Here is an 18,362-nt window from a genome sequence, read left to right on the forward strand (position 1 = left end):
ACCCAACCACTCCACCCCAGTGGACAGCCCAAACCACAGAAGGCTGTCATTCAAGAAGTTTTAAAGTGGCCTTTTCCTACCCTCCTCCCACACCCCACCTGGGCTACCTAGTGAGTTATCTCCCTATTTTTGTAATCAATTAATAAAGAATACATGTTTTTTAAACAATAGTGACTTTATTTCCTTTGCAAGCAAGCTGTGATCAAAGGGGGGAGGACGGGTGGCTTATATGGAATTTAGAGGCAACCAAGGGGGTGGGTTTTCATCAGGGAGAAACAAACAGAAGTGTCACACAATACCCTGGCCAGTCATTAAACTGGTTTTCAAAGCTTCTCTGATGCGCAGCGCTTCCTCCTGTGCTCTTCTAACCACCCTGGTGTCTGGCTGCGCATATTCAGTGGCTACGCGATTTGCATCAACCTCCCACCCCGCCATAAACGTCTCCCCCTTACTCTCACAGAGATTGTGGAGCACACAGCAAGCAGCAATAACAATGGGAATATTGGTTTCGCTGAGGTGTGGGCGAGTCAGTAAACTGCACCAGCGACCCTTTAAATGTCCAAATGCACACACCACCACCATTCTGCACTTGCTCAGCCTATAGTTGAACAGCTCCTTACTACTGTCCAGGGTGCCTGTGTACGACTACATGAGCCATGGCATTAAAGGATAGGCTGGGTCCCAAGGGTAACTATATGCATTTCAACATCCCCAACAGTTATTTTCTGGTCTGGGAATAAAGTCCCTTCCTGCAGCTTTTGAAACAGACCAGAGTTCCTGAAGAGGCGAGCGTCATGTACCTTGCCCGGCCATCCCACGCTGATGTTGGTGAATTGTCCCTTGTGATCCACCAGTGCTTGCAGCACCACTGAAAAGTACCCCTTGCGGTTTATGTACTGGCTGCCCAGGTGGTCCGGTCCCAAGATAGGGATATGGGTTCCGTCTATAGCCCCACCACAGTTAGGGAATCCCATTGCAGCAAAGCCATCCACTATGACCTGCACATTTCCCAGGGTCACTACCTTTGATAGCAGCAGCTCAGTGATTGTGTTGGCTACTTGCATCACAGCAACCGCCACAGTAGATTTGCCCACTCCAAATTGATTTCCGACTGACGGGTAGCTGTCAGGCGTTGCAAGCTTCCACAGGGCTATTGCCACTCGCTTGTGAACTGTGGGGGCTGCTCTCATCTTGGTATTTTTGTGCTTCAGGACAGGGGAAAGCAAGTCACAAAGTTCCATGGAAGTGCCCTTATGCATGCGAAAGTTTCGCAGCCACTGGGAATCATCCCAAACCTGCAATACCATGCGGTCCCACCAGTCTGTGCTTGTTTCCCGAGCCCAGAATCGGTGTTCTGGGGCAGGCTCATGCCGTGGAAACACCATGATCTCCAAATTGCTGGGGACCATGGTTTTAGAGAAATCTGTGTTCATGTCCTCATCACCCTGCTTCTGTCGCCTCCTCGCATGGTTTTTCAGGTGCTGGTTCTGCATAAACCACAAGATAATGCGCGAGGTGTTTACAATGGTCATAACTGCTGCGGTGAGCTGAACGGGCTCCATGCTTGCTGTGCTATGGCGTCTGCTTGGGCAATCCAGGGAAAAGGGTGCGAAATGATTGTCTGCTGTTGCTTTCACGGAGAGAGGGAGAGTTAACTGATGACATTTACCCATAACCTCCTGCGACAGATTTTTGGCCCCATCAGGCACTGGGAGCTCAGCCCAGAATTCCAATGGGCAGCGGGGACTGCGGGAACTGTGGGATAGCTACCCACAGTGTACCGCTAGGAATGTCGACTTGCCACGGTACTGTGGACGCACACCGCCGAATTAATGTGCTTAGTGTGGACGCATGCACTCGACTTGATACAATCTGTCCCAAAAATCGACTTATGTAAAATCGGAGTACTTTCATAGTGTACACATGGCCTAAGGAAATGCATTTACTCTGACCATACATTGGTGTAATGGAGAGCAGATTTAGGCCTTCAGTATTCAGAGTTGATGATTGTGCCCCTGCCTCATTCGGTGTTCAGGTAGGCAAATGTGTAGTCAACAAGACCATGGTTTGTACGCACCTTGAAGTATAATATTGAATGATGATTTTTTACACATTAAGACAGTCTTCCAGATTTGAGTCTGATAAACAATGCCATATAACATTGACATGCATATATGCACAGTGATACTAAGACCATTGGAAGATCATTTAAAAAAACAAAACAAAACTTATTTTAATTTACCACATGTTTGGAAGTAAGATTTTTCAAACCACTGCGATTCTTCTAAATCAAAGTGAATCTCTATCAGTAGGTACATGTTTAATTTAAGGTTTGTCTCCTATGTCAGATTCACTTTCTATCCCCTCTGCTTAGGAGTTACAGTTTAAATAAAGAGTGCAAACATTTGTTATAATGGCAAAAATATGTGGGAGAAGTGTTTTGTTTGCTCCACCTCTATAAGTGGTTGACTGTAATAAAGTAACATAAGAATACATATGCAACAAATAATGAATTTTTAAAATTTAGATTTTTAGACAACCTATTTTTTTCAAGATGCAGTCTGGTTAAATTTTGTGTTTTGGCTTTGGTAAGACTTTTCTGATAACCAACAAGTGAATGTGTACCTGCATTGTGACTGAGCAGACCTGCAAAATGGATGGCCACACATTTCTTGCTCAGTTAATGTTTGTCAGGTTACAAAGATAGACAGCCTTTGGAAAGCAGCTGAAGGAAACCAACCAGAATGGCTCATACAATGTATTGTGCTGAAAATTACAGCAAATTGAAGTGCACATGGTGTAGTAAAGCATTAAGAGCTGTTCATTTTGACACCTTATCCCTGATAATTATGTGTTCAACAGAAGTGCTTCCATCCAATGTGGTGCTATGGCATAATGCTAGCACATTACATTTTAGCTTTTGTTAAATTAGCTATAGTTATCACTTTTTATAGCAATTTTGCCATGGCAGGTCTTCAATTTATAAACCTCTATTTTAGGTTTCATAATCTGGCTATTAAAAATAATGGCCCAGACTTGATCTTGACATGGAAGGCTTCAGCTTGTGAGAAGACATGTCTGCAAAAATTTTGGAGGAAGGGAATAATTACTGGGTCTGATTGCAAAAATATAGCATGGTTAATTCTTCATATTTTTCACTTGGATAAAGACCTTTTTTTATTTCAGCAATCAGATGAATTCCTCTTTAAAACAGGCTTTGCATTTCTTCAGTCTGTGTGTGTGTGTGTGTGTGTGTTTACATATTTTCTCCAAATTTAATTAAATTAATTGAATCAATAAAGTAGTCCCAGACAGTGCATGTATATATTACAAATGTGTTTTACTTTGTGTGCACTGAAAAATATTCAACACTTCAAAATAGGATTTACATAAATGCAATATATATGTCCAATCTGACTGAATATAATAATAGGAGCTTACAGTTAAGGTGAAGTTTGCCATTTCGCTCTTCAACACTGAGGCACAATTAGTTATTTTTAATCTTAAAATTCCAAACTGTAACTGTTGATAGCCCAAGATCGATAAGGATAGAAATACTGGTCTATGCAAGACTAACTTCTGATAGAAAATGAAGGCACAGTTAGTCAAAGAAAAATTGTATGCAATCAGTCTTCAAGAAGCTTATTTTTGTATCATTGTTCACCTTGTTCATCAGAAATTTCTCGTTTTTAGTCTGCACTGAACTTTGCCTACATCAGAGCACTTCAGATAATCTGTAACTTCCTGTACTTTTTACTAGTGCCATGGCATTTCTTTCTTCCCAGAAAAGTGTATGTCCATCCTATTTGGACAACTGATTAATTTGGGCAAAAATCAGAGGAGCAGACCATTTCAGCACTACATGTTCAGAGTTAAGTACTTTCTAAGAATCACTATTGGCTAATTATTTGGGCGAGGCATTCTTTCTTCCCATCTCAGGAGTAAGCCACATTCACTAACCAGTTAGACAGGATGTTGGTCAGAACTAAGAATTGTGAAATTAAAGGCTTGGGTCACAACTCTGTCTGCTTCCAAGGTGACCTAAGTGTGCGTCATCTCTGTACTTCGTAAATGTGTGTCCAAGTATTAGTCCTGATGGCATTCTGCACCAAAAAATTAAAAATTCTGCACACAATATTTTAAAATTCTGCAAATTTTATTTGTCAAATAAATGTGGAGACTCCAGCATGGCAGTGGGGAGCACAGGCCTCTGGCTGCACAGAGGTGGGAGATCACTGTGCAGCTCCCCCATTCCCATACTAAACAGACTTAGGGGTGAGGCTGCACCAACCCTCACTCAGTGCTGGGACCTGGCCTGCCCCAGAAATACCCCAGGGCCCTGACCCTCTGTGTGGGCAGGCAGGCTCAGCAAGCAGGATCCAAGTGTGGAGGGGCTTAATGTGGAGGTATGCAGGTATGGGTTGAGAGGATTCTGTGTGGGGCAATCTGAGTGCAGGCAGCTCAGTGGGAGATATGGTTGCAGCAGGGATCTGGATTCACAGAATTGTTGTGGGTTCTGGGTGCAACGGTAATGGGGCTCGTGGGGGTCTGGGTGAGGGGGGGCTGAGTGGGGGGTTCAGATGCTGGGGGAGTGGGGCTCAGTGGGGTGGGGATCCAGGTACAGCTGGTTGGGGCTTGGTGGGGTGAGGATCTGGGTACTGGTAGCTCGTCAAGATGGTCCAGGTGCAGGGGAATGAGGCTAGGCAGGAGGACCTGGGTATGAGGGGATCTGGATGCATGGGGTTGGGTGGATGGGGGAGCAGCTCCTTGTATACGGATCCCTACCCCTTCAGCTGAGGAGCGATGGGCACAGGAAGCGGGGAAGGGAGGGATGGGGAGTTCGCAGAGCATCCTGCAGCTGGGGGAAAAATCTGGGAGTGGGTCTGACACGGCCCCTGATGCCATGCAGGGGAAGAGGAAGTCCCTTCCTCCCCAGCCCAGCTGTGACTAGCAGCTGAGCCCGACCCAAGGTAGGAGTCACCAGCTGGATCTTCCCCAGTCCTACCTCCTGCCCCACGGTGATTTACCTCTCTGCTGGCTGCCCTGGGGACCCGAAACATATTGATGGGGAGGGTCGAATGACCACTCTTGTGGCTTCCCTTTGCTTCCCTGTCAGAAAGTCATTTTTCTGCAGGGAAGCAAACAAATATCCAGGAGACATAAATTCTGCGCTTGCTCAGTGACACAGAATTCCCTCACGAGTAAAGTACTTGCATTTATATCCTTTCTTAAAAGGATTTTGAGGTGCTTTACCAGCATTAACGAATTAAACATCAAGCATCATTAACTTTCCAAAGACTGTCTGTTTTATATCATCAGTCTGGTAGGTGGAGCCATTCTATTTACTGTGACTCCTCCCAGCTTTACCCCCATCTCTTATCCTGACCTTTTTTCCTACGTGGTTCCAAGCCTTTTGGAATTGGGTGAGGAAAATATCCTGAGTAGTAACTACTCCCTATTCTACGTGGCTTTTTTCCATATATTAGTTCCCTTTCAACACTTAGAGGTGGGGAGCATATGGGCTTTTTGGTTCTTTGACCAAGCTGTTATGAAGGGACACTGCATGCTTCCTGCAAACTCCCTCCCCCCCACCATTTCTGTCTGCTGGTAGGAAGTGTTGTATATCTTCTCTCTCTCTCTCTCTGAGTTGAGATGCATAGAGAAACCAAATTAGAAAATAAGAAATCATTTTGGGGGTTCAAAATAGCAGGAAATCAATCTTAATTGGTCAGCCAAAATTGATGACCTAGTAAAAGTGATCACAGCTTTGTTTTGAAACTTGGAAAATACTTTGGTAAATAGTTTGAGAACCCTTAATCTAACCTCATTACTTCCAATTTATGTCCTGTTGTGTGGTCATAACAATTCCTATCCATTCTTGGTGTATACAGCTATTTTAAGGGTTATATGTTTCCACTCCTGTTTGTTCCTGACAGTCTAAGTTAGCTATAAATAACTTTCTTAATCTTAAATCATTCCTGCTAATCTTTTTATAATTCTGTTGTTCTCTAAATTTCTTCCAGCTTTTCAATAGCTTTTGATATTGTGTCCAGCATATATGACATATTCTAGATGTGGTTTCATCAGAACTATTACCTTCTTAGTCTGTAACATCATGTTCCTGTATATGCAGCCCAAAATTACTTTGGTTTTCTTCCTTTCTCAATCTCATTGGAAAAGCAAGCTCATTTATTGTCTAGATCTTCTGGATATTACTACTTCTGAAGTCTTTCCTGTCTGCTGAATATCAGTTTTGGATGATTTTTCTCCCAGATGTATGGGCTTGTTTCAGTTCAGACAAATACCTTTTAGTTTTTCTGTACATATTTCTAACCTCTGTAAATTCCTTCATTTTCATCTGTTCCACTGTTCACTTTGCCTCCAAATTTAATAACATTTACAAATTTAATTTAGAATGCTTGTTACCTCTGTTTAAAAATACTAATGAAAATGTTGAATAATCCCTACTGCAATTCACAGGATAAAAGGTCTGTAATTTAAAACAAAAGGTTTAATTATTTAATAATAATGTTTTTCTTATAATTGTTAAACCAGTAGAAAAAGAGGACAAAGTTGGTTTGTGATCCCTTGAGGCCACCATACCACCACTGTCACAAAATAATATCACTTTAAAGCCAGAGTGCTGCTTACAGTACAGGCTCAGAAAGGCCAACTGTTATTAAAAACTTGAAAATAAATCAGAGGCACAAAAATTTCTTGTAATCTGAATATCTAGATTTTCCTCTGTGTAAAATGGAAACAGCTTTAAATTTGATGTGTCATATAAGGCTATATTTTAAACTTTTGTGTAGTGTGGTCAATAAAGAATTAATTGTGGTTTAATGTTTGGATATGGATATAGGTATTCCTTTCAATTTTGGCAATCCTATTTGTTCAGCTGGACTGAAACTATTCATCATTAATGAAGTTTTTAAAATTTTTCAAATTAATCTTTTTTGTTGGAATGTGGTGTTTCTTTAAACAACAAACCAAAACTCAATTTAGAAATCTTTGGATTTTGCTATAGTGTTCCTTGAAAATTTTTATCACAAATATTATTGAACTATCAAAATCATAACTGAAATTTCAATAACCTTTTCAATAACATTCACAATTTTTTTTTAAAAAAAGATCCTTTTCAAATACTGAGAAATGGAAACAACTTGGAAATTGTCTTTTTTTTCTTCAGTGTTTTTTCATCCCATGATTGTACAGTTTTTTCTTGGGAAGTGAGTGAAAGAATAGTCTCGCTCCATCTTTGCTGTTCCTTTGCTATCACACAGGAAGCATTTTTTTGTAACTACTAAACACAGCTGTTGAGCATTATGAGATTTGTGTGATCTGCAACTTCACATACGGTAAATGGGCTGCTGCAGAGGTATCCTTATTAGGAGACTCCAAAAACAGTGGTAAAGGTTAACAAAAATTGCAGTGGAAAGAAAGGGATAGTGAAAGTTGATGTGCCACAGGGAGAAATGCACAAAGAAACAGAGGAGTAGAAATTAAAAAAAATAAATATTACATAAAATGGGATGAAATGAACAAATGCAAAAAACCCAACATGGAGAGGAACAAATTCCATCAGAGAAACATGAACTTAAATTTGTAACATAGTGTAGCAGAGCAGTGGCTGACAATAAAAAATATCCTTTTTTTTTTTGGCCCTCAGTTTTTAATACACTTTTTTCCATACAGTCTTTGCATGGCACATTTAATTTGCAGTGCACATTGGTGGCTAGTCACTGGTTAGATCGAAATTTATCTTCTTGGATAGATGAGCAGGCAGCATTCATTAGCAAAGTTATCTCTCATGGATGTCTTTGTTTGCATAGCAATTGCTTTCCTTTTTGTTTCTCTGTTTAAAAAAATGGTTCATTAAACTAACTTCCCCTGAAAAGCAAAATGATTGAAATAAAGTAAAAATGTTGCAGGAAATCGAAATCCCCCCCTTTTTTTTAATGTACTGGAAGTTTCTCAAAACCCCAAAACTCACCAGGTTCTCCTTCCCTAATTTTCGAGTTCATTCAGCCACTCCATACAGACTGATAAAAGTGCTTTGTTTTCCTCATAATTGTACAATAGTTGTGTTTTTCTAATCTCTTTCAAAGGTAGTGTTGTAGAAGAGGCCTAGGATCTCAAATATTGAATATTAATCAAAGCAGCTCAGTTTTGTTCTCTTTTCTATAGAAGGGTATCTGAAGAATTTTTACAAATTTTATCTTGGAAATTAGTTTATTCATTATGTTTAATTTTAGGAAATGGTGCTCTTGCAGAACATTCTGAAAATGTGCATATTTCAGGAGTGTCAACTGGTAAGTCATTTTTTGTAATGTTTAAATTTCATGCATGACTTAAATGGTAAATATTGAAAGCCACCTGGTATCTTAAGAAGAGATATTTGGCTATAAAAATTATTACTGCCTTTTGCAGCATGTAATAAGGAATGAAGCAACTGGAACATGGAAAAAGTCTCATAAGATAAAATTGATACCTGCATGCTCATGAACAGATTATGCTTTTCTAAGTGGACTGCTTAATTATTTTTCCATACAAACATTGAACTAAGAGAAAAGTTGGTTTAAGTTGAATTGATATTTTCTTTCCACAGCAAAGTTTTGTGAAATGAAATTTATTGAAATGTAATTTTGGACACTCTTGCTATCAAAGAATAACATATCCAGAAGTTATACATTTTTGTTGATTAGATTGACACAGTACCTGAAACTACTATTCACTTGACTGCACAGTTTCTTTAATAATAAATAATAATAATAAAAAAAATTTGCAGCTCATGAAATTGAGGAACTGATAGATGCTGGTATAATACAGGCCAGAGTGTGGACAAGTAGTGCTAAAGGGTTGCTCCACTCCTTTGCCAATATATTATACCACAGTCCTGCCTGCAGCCTTCTAATTATTGTAGCTCTTGGGTCTTTTCTGAGGAGTAACTACCATTTGTGCTGAATTGTGTGTTTGTGGTGTGGACAAATGTCCACGAAGGGACTAGGTGACACTCAAGTAATCTTCATTTGTAACTTCTGTCTCCAGAGATAAAAGGCTAGTAGATTGAAACGCTGTCAGGTGGGCTGTGGACAGATTTTTTCACGGCTCATACATATATTTCGGATATCTGTACTTTAGAGAATTAAGCTACTGGTAAACATACAGATGAGATAGCACCCATGTAAGGACCAGGAGTGCAAATTGGCTGTTTGGGATGCAGTTTTACTTGGCAACCATCTTTTTACTGTACTGCACGGTTTCCATTACAGTGCCTTCTTGGTATCTATCCCACACTTTCTGGTACATCTGCCCAAAGCAGTGGTGTTGCAGTGTACGCACACCCCGTCCCCCTTTGAGGTGGAGTGGGGTTGTGGTGGCACCATGGTTACAAGTCTACCAGACTGTCCTGGGACTCAAAACAGTGCAGCTCAATGGACAGAGTCAAGGTGGCTGCCCTTGGGTTCAGGGCTACGTGGCCTAGTTGCCAGAGTCAGTATAGCAGCCCTCGGATGCAGGGTTGCACGGCGTAGTGACCAGAGTCAAGGGCTGCCGCCAACTGTCTGTGGCGAGAACATTCATCACCCAGTCAGTGGATTTCTGACCACAACACAACTGACTTTTTCCAGGTGGAAGATACCATTCACTCCGCCTCCCTGGGCCACTTCCTACCGTGGTTCTAGAAGCTGTTGTTCGGGTCTCCGGGTTTCCTAAAACCAGGTAGCTCCCTGAAAGTTGAACTCCTGCTGGTTGACTATAGGTAGCAGGTCTCCGGTCTGGTCCCCGAGATCTTTAGTTCCTGCTGTCAGGGGCTGTAGCTGCTCCTGGTCTGGAGCCTCTACCAAGTGTGCTTCCTCATCAGTGGCCAGCCCAGGCTGAGCTGAGCTGCTCTCCTTTATACTAACACAGCAGTTGGAGCATGCCCAGCAGGATCTGAGGGATGGGACTTCCTCTGACCGTAGTGCGGGATTAAACCTTTCTTGCTTAGTGTGGGGTATTATGGGAGACTTCAAAAGGCATTCTCAGAGCCTAGTAAAATTGAGGGTGAAGAGAGCCAGCTCCTATAATCTCATGGGGAAACTCCCATTAGTTCCTGGGAACCAGTGCCTTTTCCAAGTTGTCTTTTGAGAAGGAGGCCAGGATGTAAATTCAGCTCTCGCTTTTGCTCAGTGAAAGAGATTTACAAAATTTGAAAATCCTATCCTTGGTGTGTGTGGTTTTTTTGTTTTTGTTTTTATTGCGATATAGTGTCGTGATTAAGCTTCTCATTTTATATGAAGATACTTTTATTTAGGTAAGTTTCTGATTAGTTGGCCCTCTCCATCATACTACTTATTTTATTTTATTTCCATTGCTTGTCAGGTGATGACTTGTCAAATTCAGATTACAGTAGACCTTTGCTGTCCTACTGCTTCTGCATCATCATCATTTCCTCAGATTTGGTGTGCAAAGTAGTAAAGTGCCAGGCATGCATAAATAATAAATAGCACAGATGTTTACAGGTCTTATGTATGGTCATTGTTAAAAATGGGGTGGACCCAGCCTCACAAAAAATGTAAAATAGCGTGCCACAATTTTTTGTTAACTTACTGGATTTCTTCTCCTGGACCTCATCCCTTTTCTCCTTGTGACAACCTGCATCATGTGTCACAATTCAGGGGGAGAAAGCATCTGCTGCTACCCCTTTTCATGTGTGGATGGGTAGAAAGTGGTGGAGTCTTGGGTCAGTCCCCTAACAATCTGACCAGCACAGCTGAGCCAATGCAGAGGGTGACCTGTGCTGTGCTAGGAAAAGGGAATAACACAACTTCTCCCTGTGGTGTTAGGGCAGACTGTAAGGGTATGTCTACACAGCAATTAAAAACCCTTGGCTAGCTTGTGCCAGCTGACTTGGGCTTGGGCTGAGGGGCTAATTGTGGTTTTGGTGTTTTGGGCTTGGGCTGGAGCATGGGCTATAGGACTCTGCGAGATGGGAGGGTCTCAGAGCTTGGGCTGTGTGATGAGTCCAAACATCTACCCCACAATTCGACAGCCTAAGTCAGCTGGCCTGGGCCAGCCATGGGTGTTTAATTGCAGCATAGACATACCCTAGGGGGCTGCCAGATCCTGAGGAGTAAGACAGCAATATGGTTCTTAATTTTTGTAAATGTCAGTTTCCAAATATATATATTCCCAGCTGGAAACAATAAATAAATAGTTTAATTTACCTATTACCTTCTTTCTCCTAAATGTGCATGGTGGAGATTTTTCAATGCAGAATTTTTTTTAGTTTTCTTGCCATTGACCTGCTTTCTGCACATTAATCTCAGATTGTTTTGCAATATAATGTAATGATTAAAATGATTAAAAGGGAGAAGGGTGGAGGTGAGTGAAATAAGTAGTTCTGGAGAGAAAAAAAACACCCAATGATCCATCTGTACCCTGTTTTTAAATGTGTCCATGCCTTATACTGCAGATGCGTGAAGTATGCACTTAAATCAGTAAGGATAAGGACATACTGCACATGTTCAATACCTGCCTTTCAAACAACTACAATTGTCTTTTCAAAGCTTTCCCTCCCTCCCCCCAAAATTTATCATTCCTCACTGAGGATTACATACCCCAGTGAGTCAAAACAAAGTAATTTTATTAGGACATTTTAAAAAGACAAAACAACTTCCTTAAAGCCAGAAAACTTGTTTTAAAACATTTGTAACTGGTGGCCAAAAGCTTTTGCCCTTTGATCTTTTCAAATTCAACTTTAAATTTGACATTGAAAAAGACAGGCATGAAACTTTTTTTTCCAGAAAGTTGTGATTGAAGAGGGGTTTAGAATGAAATGGGTGTCTTGACTTGTCTGTAGACTTCTGATGCTGCTATTCTAAAACTACATTACTAAACAATGCTTTAATAGCATAAAATAGCATGATCCCTGGTGTTTTTGTTGATAACAGGTTATGTATGTCAGACTAGCACTTGCTCCTTAATATAAATGAGCATAGCTTTTTCAGCATAGCGTTAAAAGACAGAATCATATTGTCTGTGTTCTTGTATGAGCAGTTTTTTGCGTATCAGCTGCCCTTAGTATAACCAGTGTTTGGACATTCAAAAATATCCAGGTGGGGGAGAGAAATGCCGGTTTGGAATTCTTGAAGGGGGCATTTCTTCAGTAAATAACACTTTCGGTAAAGAAGTACTTAATGAAAAAGACGGGAGTATTTTTTTCAATATTTCAACTTGTTCATATGCTGCATTTGAAAATGTATTTTGTTCAATATAGTTAATATTGCTATCTTATTCCCTGAGTGATGACTCAAGTTCCCACCCTTACCCCTTTGTTTGTATGAGTCATTCACATGGCAACATGTGAGAGAAATATATTTTTAAAATGATAAATGTGATTATAGAAGCACACAAATAGGCAAGGGGTATTATCATAGAATATCAGGGTTGGAAGGGACCTCAGGAGGTCATCTAGTCCAACCCCTGCTCAAAGTAGGACCAGTCCTTACAAAATTCCCTACAATTTAAATTGTCTAGATTGCAAGCTGATAATGGTGACCCTTTACAGACCCATCTTTACTGTGAAATTGAATTTACTGAATTGGTTTTTCAAAACCCAAATAAATAATCTCAACTTGTACAGTTTTAACACCTCTCTGTATTGGTGGTTTTAAAAAAAGTTTTTTAAAAAAAATCACTCTGTGTGCCTTGTTCATAAACAATGTTTATGAACATTGTCAGTTTTGCAGTGCAGATGGTGGCTAGCGTTTTAGCTGTCTCCTTCAGCATTTCAGCTTGTTTCTTCAGCCTGTTCTAGTGGCTGGTAAATATTATCCTAAAGACACTCTTCTGTCTCCTTTTCCCCTTTAACAATCTTATCAAATCTGAGTCAACAATTTCTGATGATTTCCTCCCCCCCCCCACTTAAAAAAAGAAAGTGTGGGGGGCTGAAATCCTCCCTATTTTTGGATTCCCCAAAATCATTCCTAGAGCATATCTTTTAGGAAAAACATTAAATTTGGTTTTAAAATAGCCGGTGATGGGGAATCCACCACAACCCTTGGTAAATTGTTCCAGCGGTTAATTACCCTGTTAAAAATATAAGCTTTATTTCTAGTCTGAATTTGTCTAGCTTCAGCCATGGGGTCTTGTTAAACCTTCATTGAAGGTCCCAATATCCAACATTTGTTCCCTATGTAGATATTTATAGATTGTAATCATCACTCCTTAATCTCTTTGTTAAAATAAATAGATTGAGCTCTTTAAGTCTACCACTATAAGGCATGTTTTCTAATTCTTAAATCATTCTAGTGTTTTTTTTATCTTAATCCTCTCCATTTTATCAACATTCTTCTTGAATTGTGGATACCAGAACTGGACACAGTATTCTAGCAGCAGTCTCATCAATGCAAAATGTAGAGGTAAAGTAAACTCTCTACTATCTTTAGTAAAGAACAGAATCTTCATACACCCAAATGAACACGATTTGCTGGGAGAAGAGTCAACATGATTTTTGTAAAGGGAAAGCATGTTTCACCAATCTATTAGAATTCTTTGAGGGGGGTCAACAAACATGGAAAAGGGGTGTAGTGTAGCTGGACTTTCATAAAGCGGTTGACAAGGTCCCACCCAAAGACTCTTAAGCAAAATAAGCAGTCATGGGATAAGAGGGAAGGTTGTCTCATGGATCAGTAACTGGGTAAAAGACAAGAAACAAAGGGTAGGAATAAATGAGTTTTCACAGTGGGGAGAGGTAAATAGCTGTGTTCCCCAAGGATCTATACTGGGGCCAGTGCTGTTCAACATATATTCATAAATAATCTGCAAAAAGGGGTGAACAGTGAGGTGGCAAAGTTTTGCAAATGATATAAAATTACTCAAGATAGTTAAGTCCAAAGCAGACTATAAAGGATTACAAAGGGATCTCACCAAACTGGGTGACTAGGCAACAAAATAGCAGATGAAATTCTGTATTGATAAATGCAAAGTAATACATAAGCCCAACTATATATACAAAACGATGGGCTCTAAATTAACTGTTACCACTCAAGAAAGAAATCTTAGGATCATTGTGGATTGGTCTCCAAAAACATCTGCTCAATGGTCAGTGGCAGTCAAAAAAACTAAGAGAATGTTAGGAACCATTAGGAAAAGGATAGATAATAAGACCGTATCATAATGCCATTATATAAAGCCGTGGTACACCCACTCCTTCAATACTGCATGCAGTTCTGGTCACCCCATCTGAAAAAAAGATACATAAAATGGGGAAAAGTACAGAAAAGGGCAAAAAAAAAATAATTAAGGGTATGGAACAGTTTCCATATGAGGAGAGGGTAAAAAGACTGGGACTGTTCATCTTGGAAAAGAGAGGACTAAGGGGAGATATGAGAGGTTTATAAAATCATGGATGGTGTGGAGAAAGTGAATAAGGAAGTGTTGTTTACCCCCTCACATAACACAATAACTAGAGCGTCACCCAATTAAATTAATAGGAAGCAGGTTTAAAACAAACAAAAGGAAGTACTTCACACAACGCACAGTCAACCTATGGAACTTGTCAAAGGTCAAAAGTAAAAGTGGGTTTAAAAAAGAGTTAGATAAGTTCATGGAGGATATGTCCATCAACGTCTATTAGCCAAGCTGGTCAGGAACACAGCTGCATACTCTGGTATCCTTAAGGATATGTCTACACTGCAGTTAGACACCCGGAGCTGGTCTGTGCCCCGCTGACTCAGGGTTGTTGGATTCGGGCTAAGGGATGGTTTAATTGCAGTGTAAACATTCAGGCTTGGGCTGGATCCTGGGCTCTAGGACCCTTCCACCTCTCAGGGTCCTGGAGTCTGGCCTCAAGCACATCTACACTGTGGTTAAACAGCCCTTTAGCCTGAGCCAGCTGGCATGGGCAGCCATGGGTTTTTAATTGCAATGTAGACCTACTCTAAGCCTCTGACTGCCAGATGCTGGGACTGGACGACATAGGATGGATCACTCGATTATTGTTCTGTTCATTCCCTCTGATGAATCTGGCATTGGCCACTGTTGGAATGCATCTGATGAAGTGAGCTGTAGCTCAGGAAAGCTTATGCTCAAATAAATTTGTTAGTCTCTAAGGTGCCACAAGTACTCCTTTTCCTTTTGTCGGAAGACAGGATGTTGGACTAGGTGGACCATTGCTCTTGACCTAGTATGGCCATTTTTATGTTCTAATTGAGACTCCCCTCTTTATGTATCCAAGATCACATTAATCCTTTTGGCCACAGCGTCACACCGGGAACTTACATTCAGCTGATTATCCACTATACCCTCCTCGTCTTTCAAAGTCATTCTTTCCCAGGATAGTCCCCACCATCATGTAAATATGGCCTGTATTCTTTGTTTCTAGATGTATATGTTTACATTTAACTATTCAAATGCATACCGTACAACCTCACTATAACCCCCTTTGCAGTAGTGAACCTTGGGCTATAGCGAACCTGGTCCCTGGATCCCACCTCCAGTCCTGCCTGCTGTCCAGTCCGGTGGTGGGGCTGCAAGTGGTAGGGAGGAGGGCAGACAGCTCCTCCAGGGCCACAAGAAGGAGGAGTATGGGGGGCCTGAGGAGCTGTCAGCTCTGCTGCGGGGCTCAAGGTTTCAGCTGCCCCTCTCCACAACAGGGCTCTTTACCTGTAAGGAACCGCTGGCTATAAGGACTAAATAGCTCAGATCCCCAGGGGTTTGTTATAGTGAGGGTGTACTGTATTGTTTGCTTGCACCCAGCTTACCAAACTATCTTTATCAGTGACCTGTTCTATTCATCATTTACCACTCCCCCAATTTTTGTTATCTGCAAACTTTTTTAGTGATGATTTTGTTTTCTGTCATTTAATAAACAATATTAAACCATGTAGTGCCAAGAACTGATCCATGCAGGACCCCACTTGACGATGATTCCTTGTTTACAATTATATTTTGAGACCTATCAGTTAGCCAGCTTTTAATCCATTTAATGTTTGCCATGTTCAATTTATCTTTAGTTTTTTAATCAAAATGTCATGCAATACCAAGTCAAATGTCTTAGAAGTCTGTTACATCAACACTATTACCCTTATTATCCACATGTGTAGTCTCAGCAAAAGAAGATACTAAGTTAGTTTGACAGGATATATTTTTCATAAACCCATATTGATTGGCATTAATTATATTAATCAAATCTTGTTTCAGCCAGTCCATTATCTTGCTCAGGATCTATGTCAGACTGACAGGCCTATAATTACTTGGGTCATCCTGTTTATGCTTTTTAAATATTGGTGCAACATTAGCTTTCTTCTAGTTTCCTGGAACTCACTGAAAATCAACTTTAACGTTCCAGTGAGCTCTTCAGTTGGCTCATTTAAAACTCTTGGATGCAAGTTATATGGACCTGCTGATTTAGAAATGTCTAACTTTAGTAGCTGCTACTTTCCATTCCACTAGTATCTGTGAAGGATGGTAAGAATGTTATATGATATGACTACATCTTTTTTTCCCAAATACAGAACAGAAATATTTATTGAACACTTCATCCTTTTCTGCATTATTATTGATAATTCTGCCATTTCCATTGAGTAATGGACCAATACCATTGGCAGGATTCTTTTTGTTTCTAGTATACTTTTATAAACTCCTCCTCTGCTGGTCATGTATTTATTCTTGTGTTTGCTTCCTTTATCAATTTTCTACAGTTCCTAGCTTCTGATTTATGTTCTTTACTATCAGCTTACCCTTCTATTTGTTTTAATTTTTAAAAAAAATAATATATAGCTGCCTGCACTTCCCCTTTAAACCAGGCCAGTTTTTTTAATGAATACAGCCTTTTCCCTTGATTTTGGGTTTTTTTTTGGCATCCAGTAAAGTGTTCTTGAACTATTCCCAATTATCATTCACATTTTCTGATTAAATTCTTCCTCTCAGCTGATCTGGCTAATAGTTGTTTTCAGTTTTGTGAAATTGGCCCTTTTAAAACACCAAGTATATATTTTATTACTGTCTGGACTTTATTCTGTTTGCACATTATAAATGTGTTCAAGTCATGATCACTTGTGCCTAAGCTGCTATTAACTTTCAGTTCTGTGATCGGTTCCTCTTTAGATGTCAAGACAAGGTCTACTATAGAATTCCTGTGTGTTGGATGCAACACGTTTTGAGTTAGATATTCTAAATGTTTTAAATAATTTCCTAAGGGTGTTTTAGTAATGGAAGTATGAGACCACCACAATATGTCACTCAGATTGAAGTTCCCCATGATCTCACAGCTTTTTTTCATACATGTTATAGATAGGTGTATAAAGAGCCAGTCATCTGTTCGCTAGTTTGATTTGAGCTGTGACAAACACCAGGTAATATCCTATCTTGTGCTTTGTCTGTTATGACATTGATCTATAAACATTTGAGATAATTTTGTTCCGAGTTATCAATAATTCGGAAACGGGTAATGCAATTTGTGACAGAGAGAGATACTTCCCCTCTCTTTTTTTTCCCATTTAATCCTTCCTAAATAGATTATAATCATCGATTAATGTTCTAATCATGTGACTCATCCCACCAGGTTTCAGTGATAGCAACAAGATCTCTAATTTGTGTTCATAAATGAGCAATTTGAATTCATCTTGTTTGTTATTCATGTTCCTTGCATTTGTGCTTAAGGCAGTTCATGAATTTCTTCTTTTCATGTCCTTTCTTGATCAATTTTTTGTTCTCAGTGCTCTATTTTCAGAGCTCTCATCTTCCTTTTCTACCCTCCCCTTTTGTTAACACTGTCTTGATTACTTTAGCCAGCCTCTTCCCAAGGAGATAATCTTCACCCCAGTTGTAGGGAACCTATCCACACAATGCTACTCTCTCTCCCCATAGAAAGGGGACCAATATTCTACAAAACCATCTACCCTACACCACTTACCTAGCCAGTGGTTTACTTCCAGCATCTTCTGCTCCATCTTCCTTTGCTCATGGGACAGGAAGGATCTTGGAGACTATCACCTGGATATTCTTCTTCTTCTTCAGCACACTTCCAAGTTTCCTGAAGTAATCTGTTATCTATGAGCTATCCCACAACACATTGTCTTTAGTGTTGATGTGAACCATCACCATTGGATCCTTGCCCAACAACTTCACAAGCCTGTCCAATATTAGAGTGATATTTTATGTCTTGGCTCTGGGAAGGCAGCAGCACACTGTCCTGTTGTCCAATTCCCTTGCAAAGTGTTCTTTCAATTCTTCTGAGTATTGAATCCTCAACAAGGATTTTCTGTCTTTGTTGAACAGTTGGAGAACTTTTTGTGGGAAACTTGATTTTTTTTCTTACAGATTGGGCTGAGCTTCCATCCACAGGTGTAGATGTACATTTCTCCATCCCCTTGGAC

The 18,362-nt window shown here is 40.2% G+C and overlaps 1 protein-coding gene across 2 annotated transcripts in view; it reads left to right on the top strand.

Moving 5' to 3' along the window:
• The window catches only part of LRP12 (LDL receptor related protein 12), a 101,541-nt gene that overhangs the window by 40,515 nt on the left and 42,664 nt on the right, over positions 1 to 18,362 (top strand). The window contains exon 2 of one of the 2 annotated variants that reach the window (XM_048841461.2): positions 8,256 to 8,312. The exons of the other annotated variant lie outside the window; for it this stretch is intronic. Within the exon in view, the coding sequence (XP_048697418.1) occupies positions 8,256 to 8,312 (57 nt within the window). The remainder of the gene's footprint in view (positions 1 to 8,255; positions 8,313 to 18,362) is intronic. 2 annotated transcript variants of the gene reach the window in all.

The sequence above is a fragment of the Caretta caretta genome, chromosome 2, assembly GCF_965140235.1.
Source record: "Caretta caretta isolate rCarCar2 chromosome 2, rCarCar1.hap1, whole genome shotgun sequence".
NCBI lineage: Eukaryota > Metazoa > Chordata > Testudines > Cheloniidae > Caretta > Caretta caretta.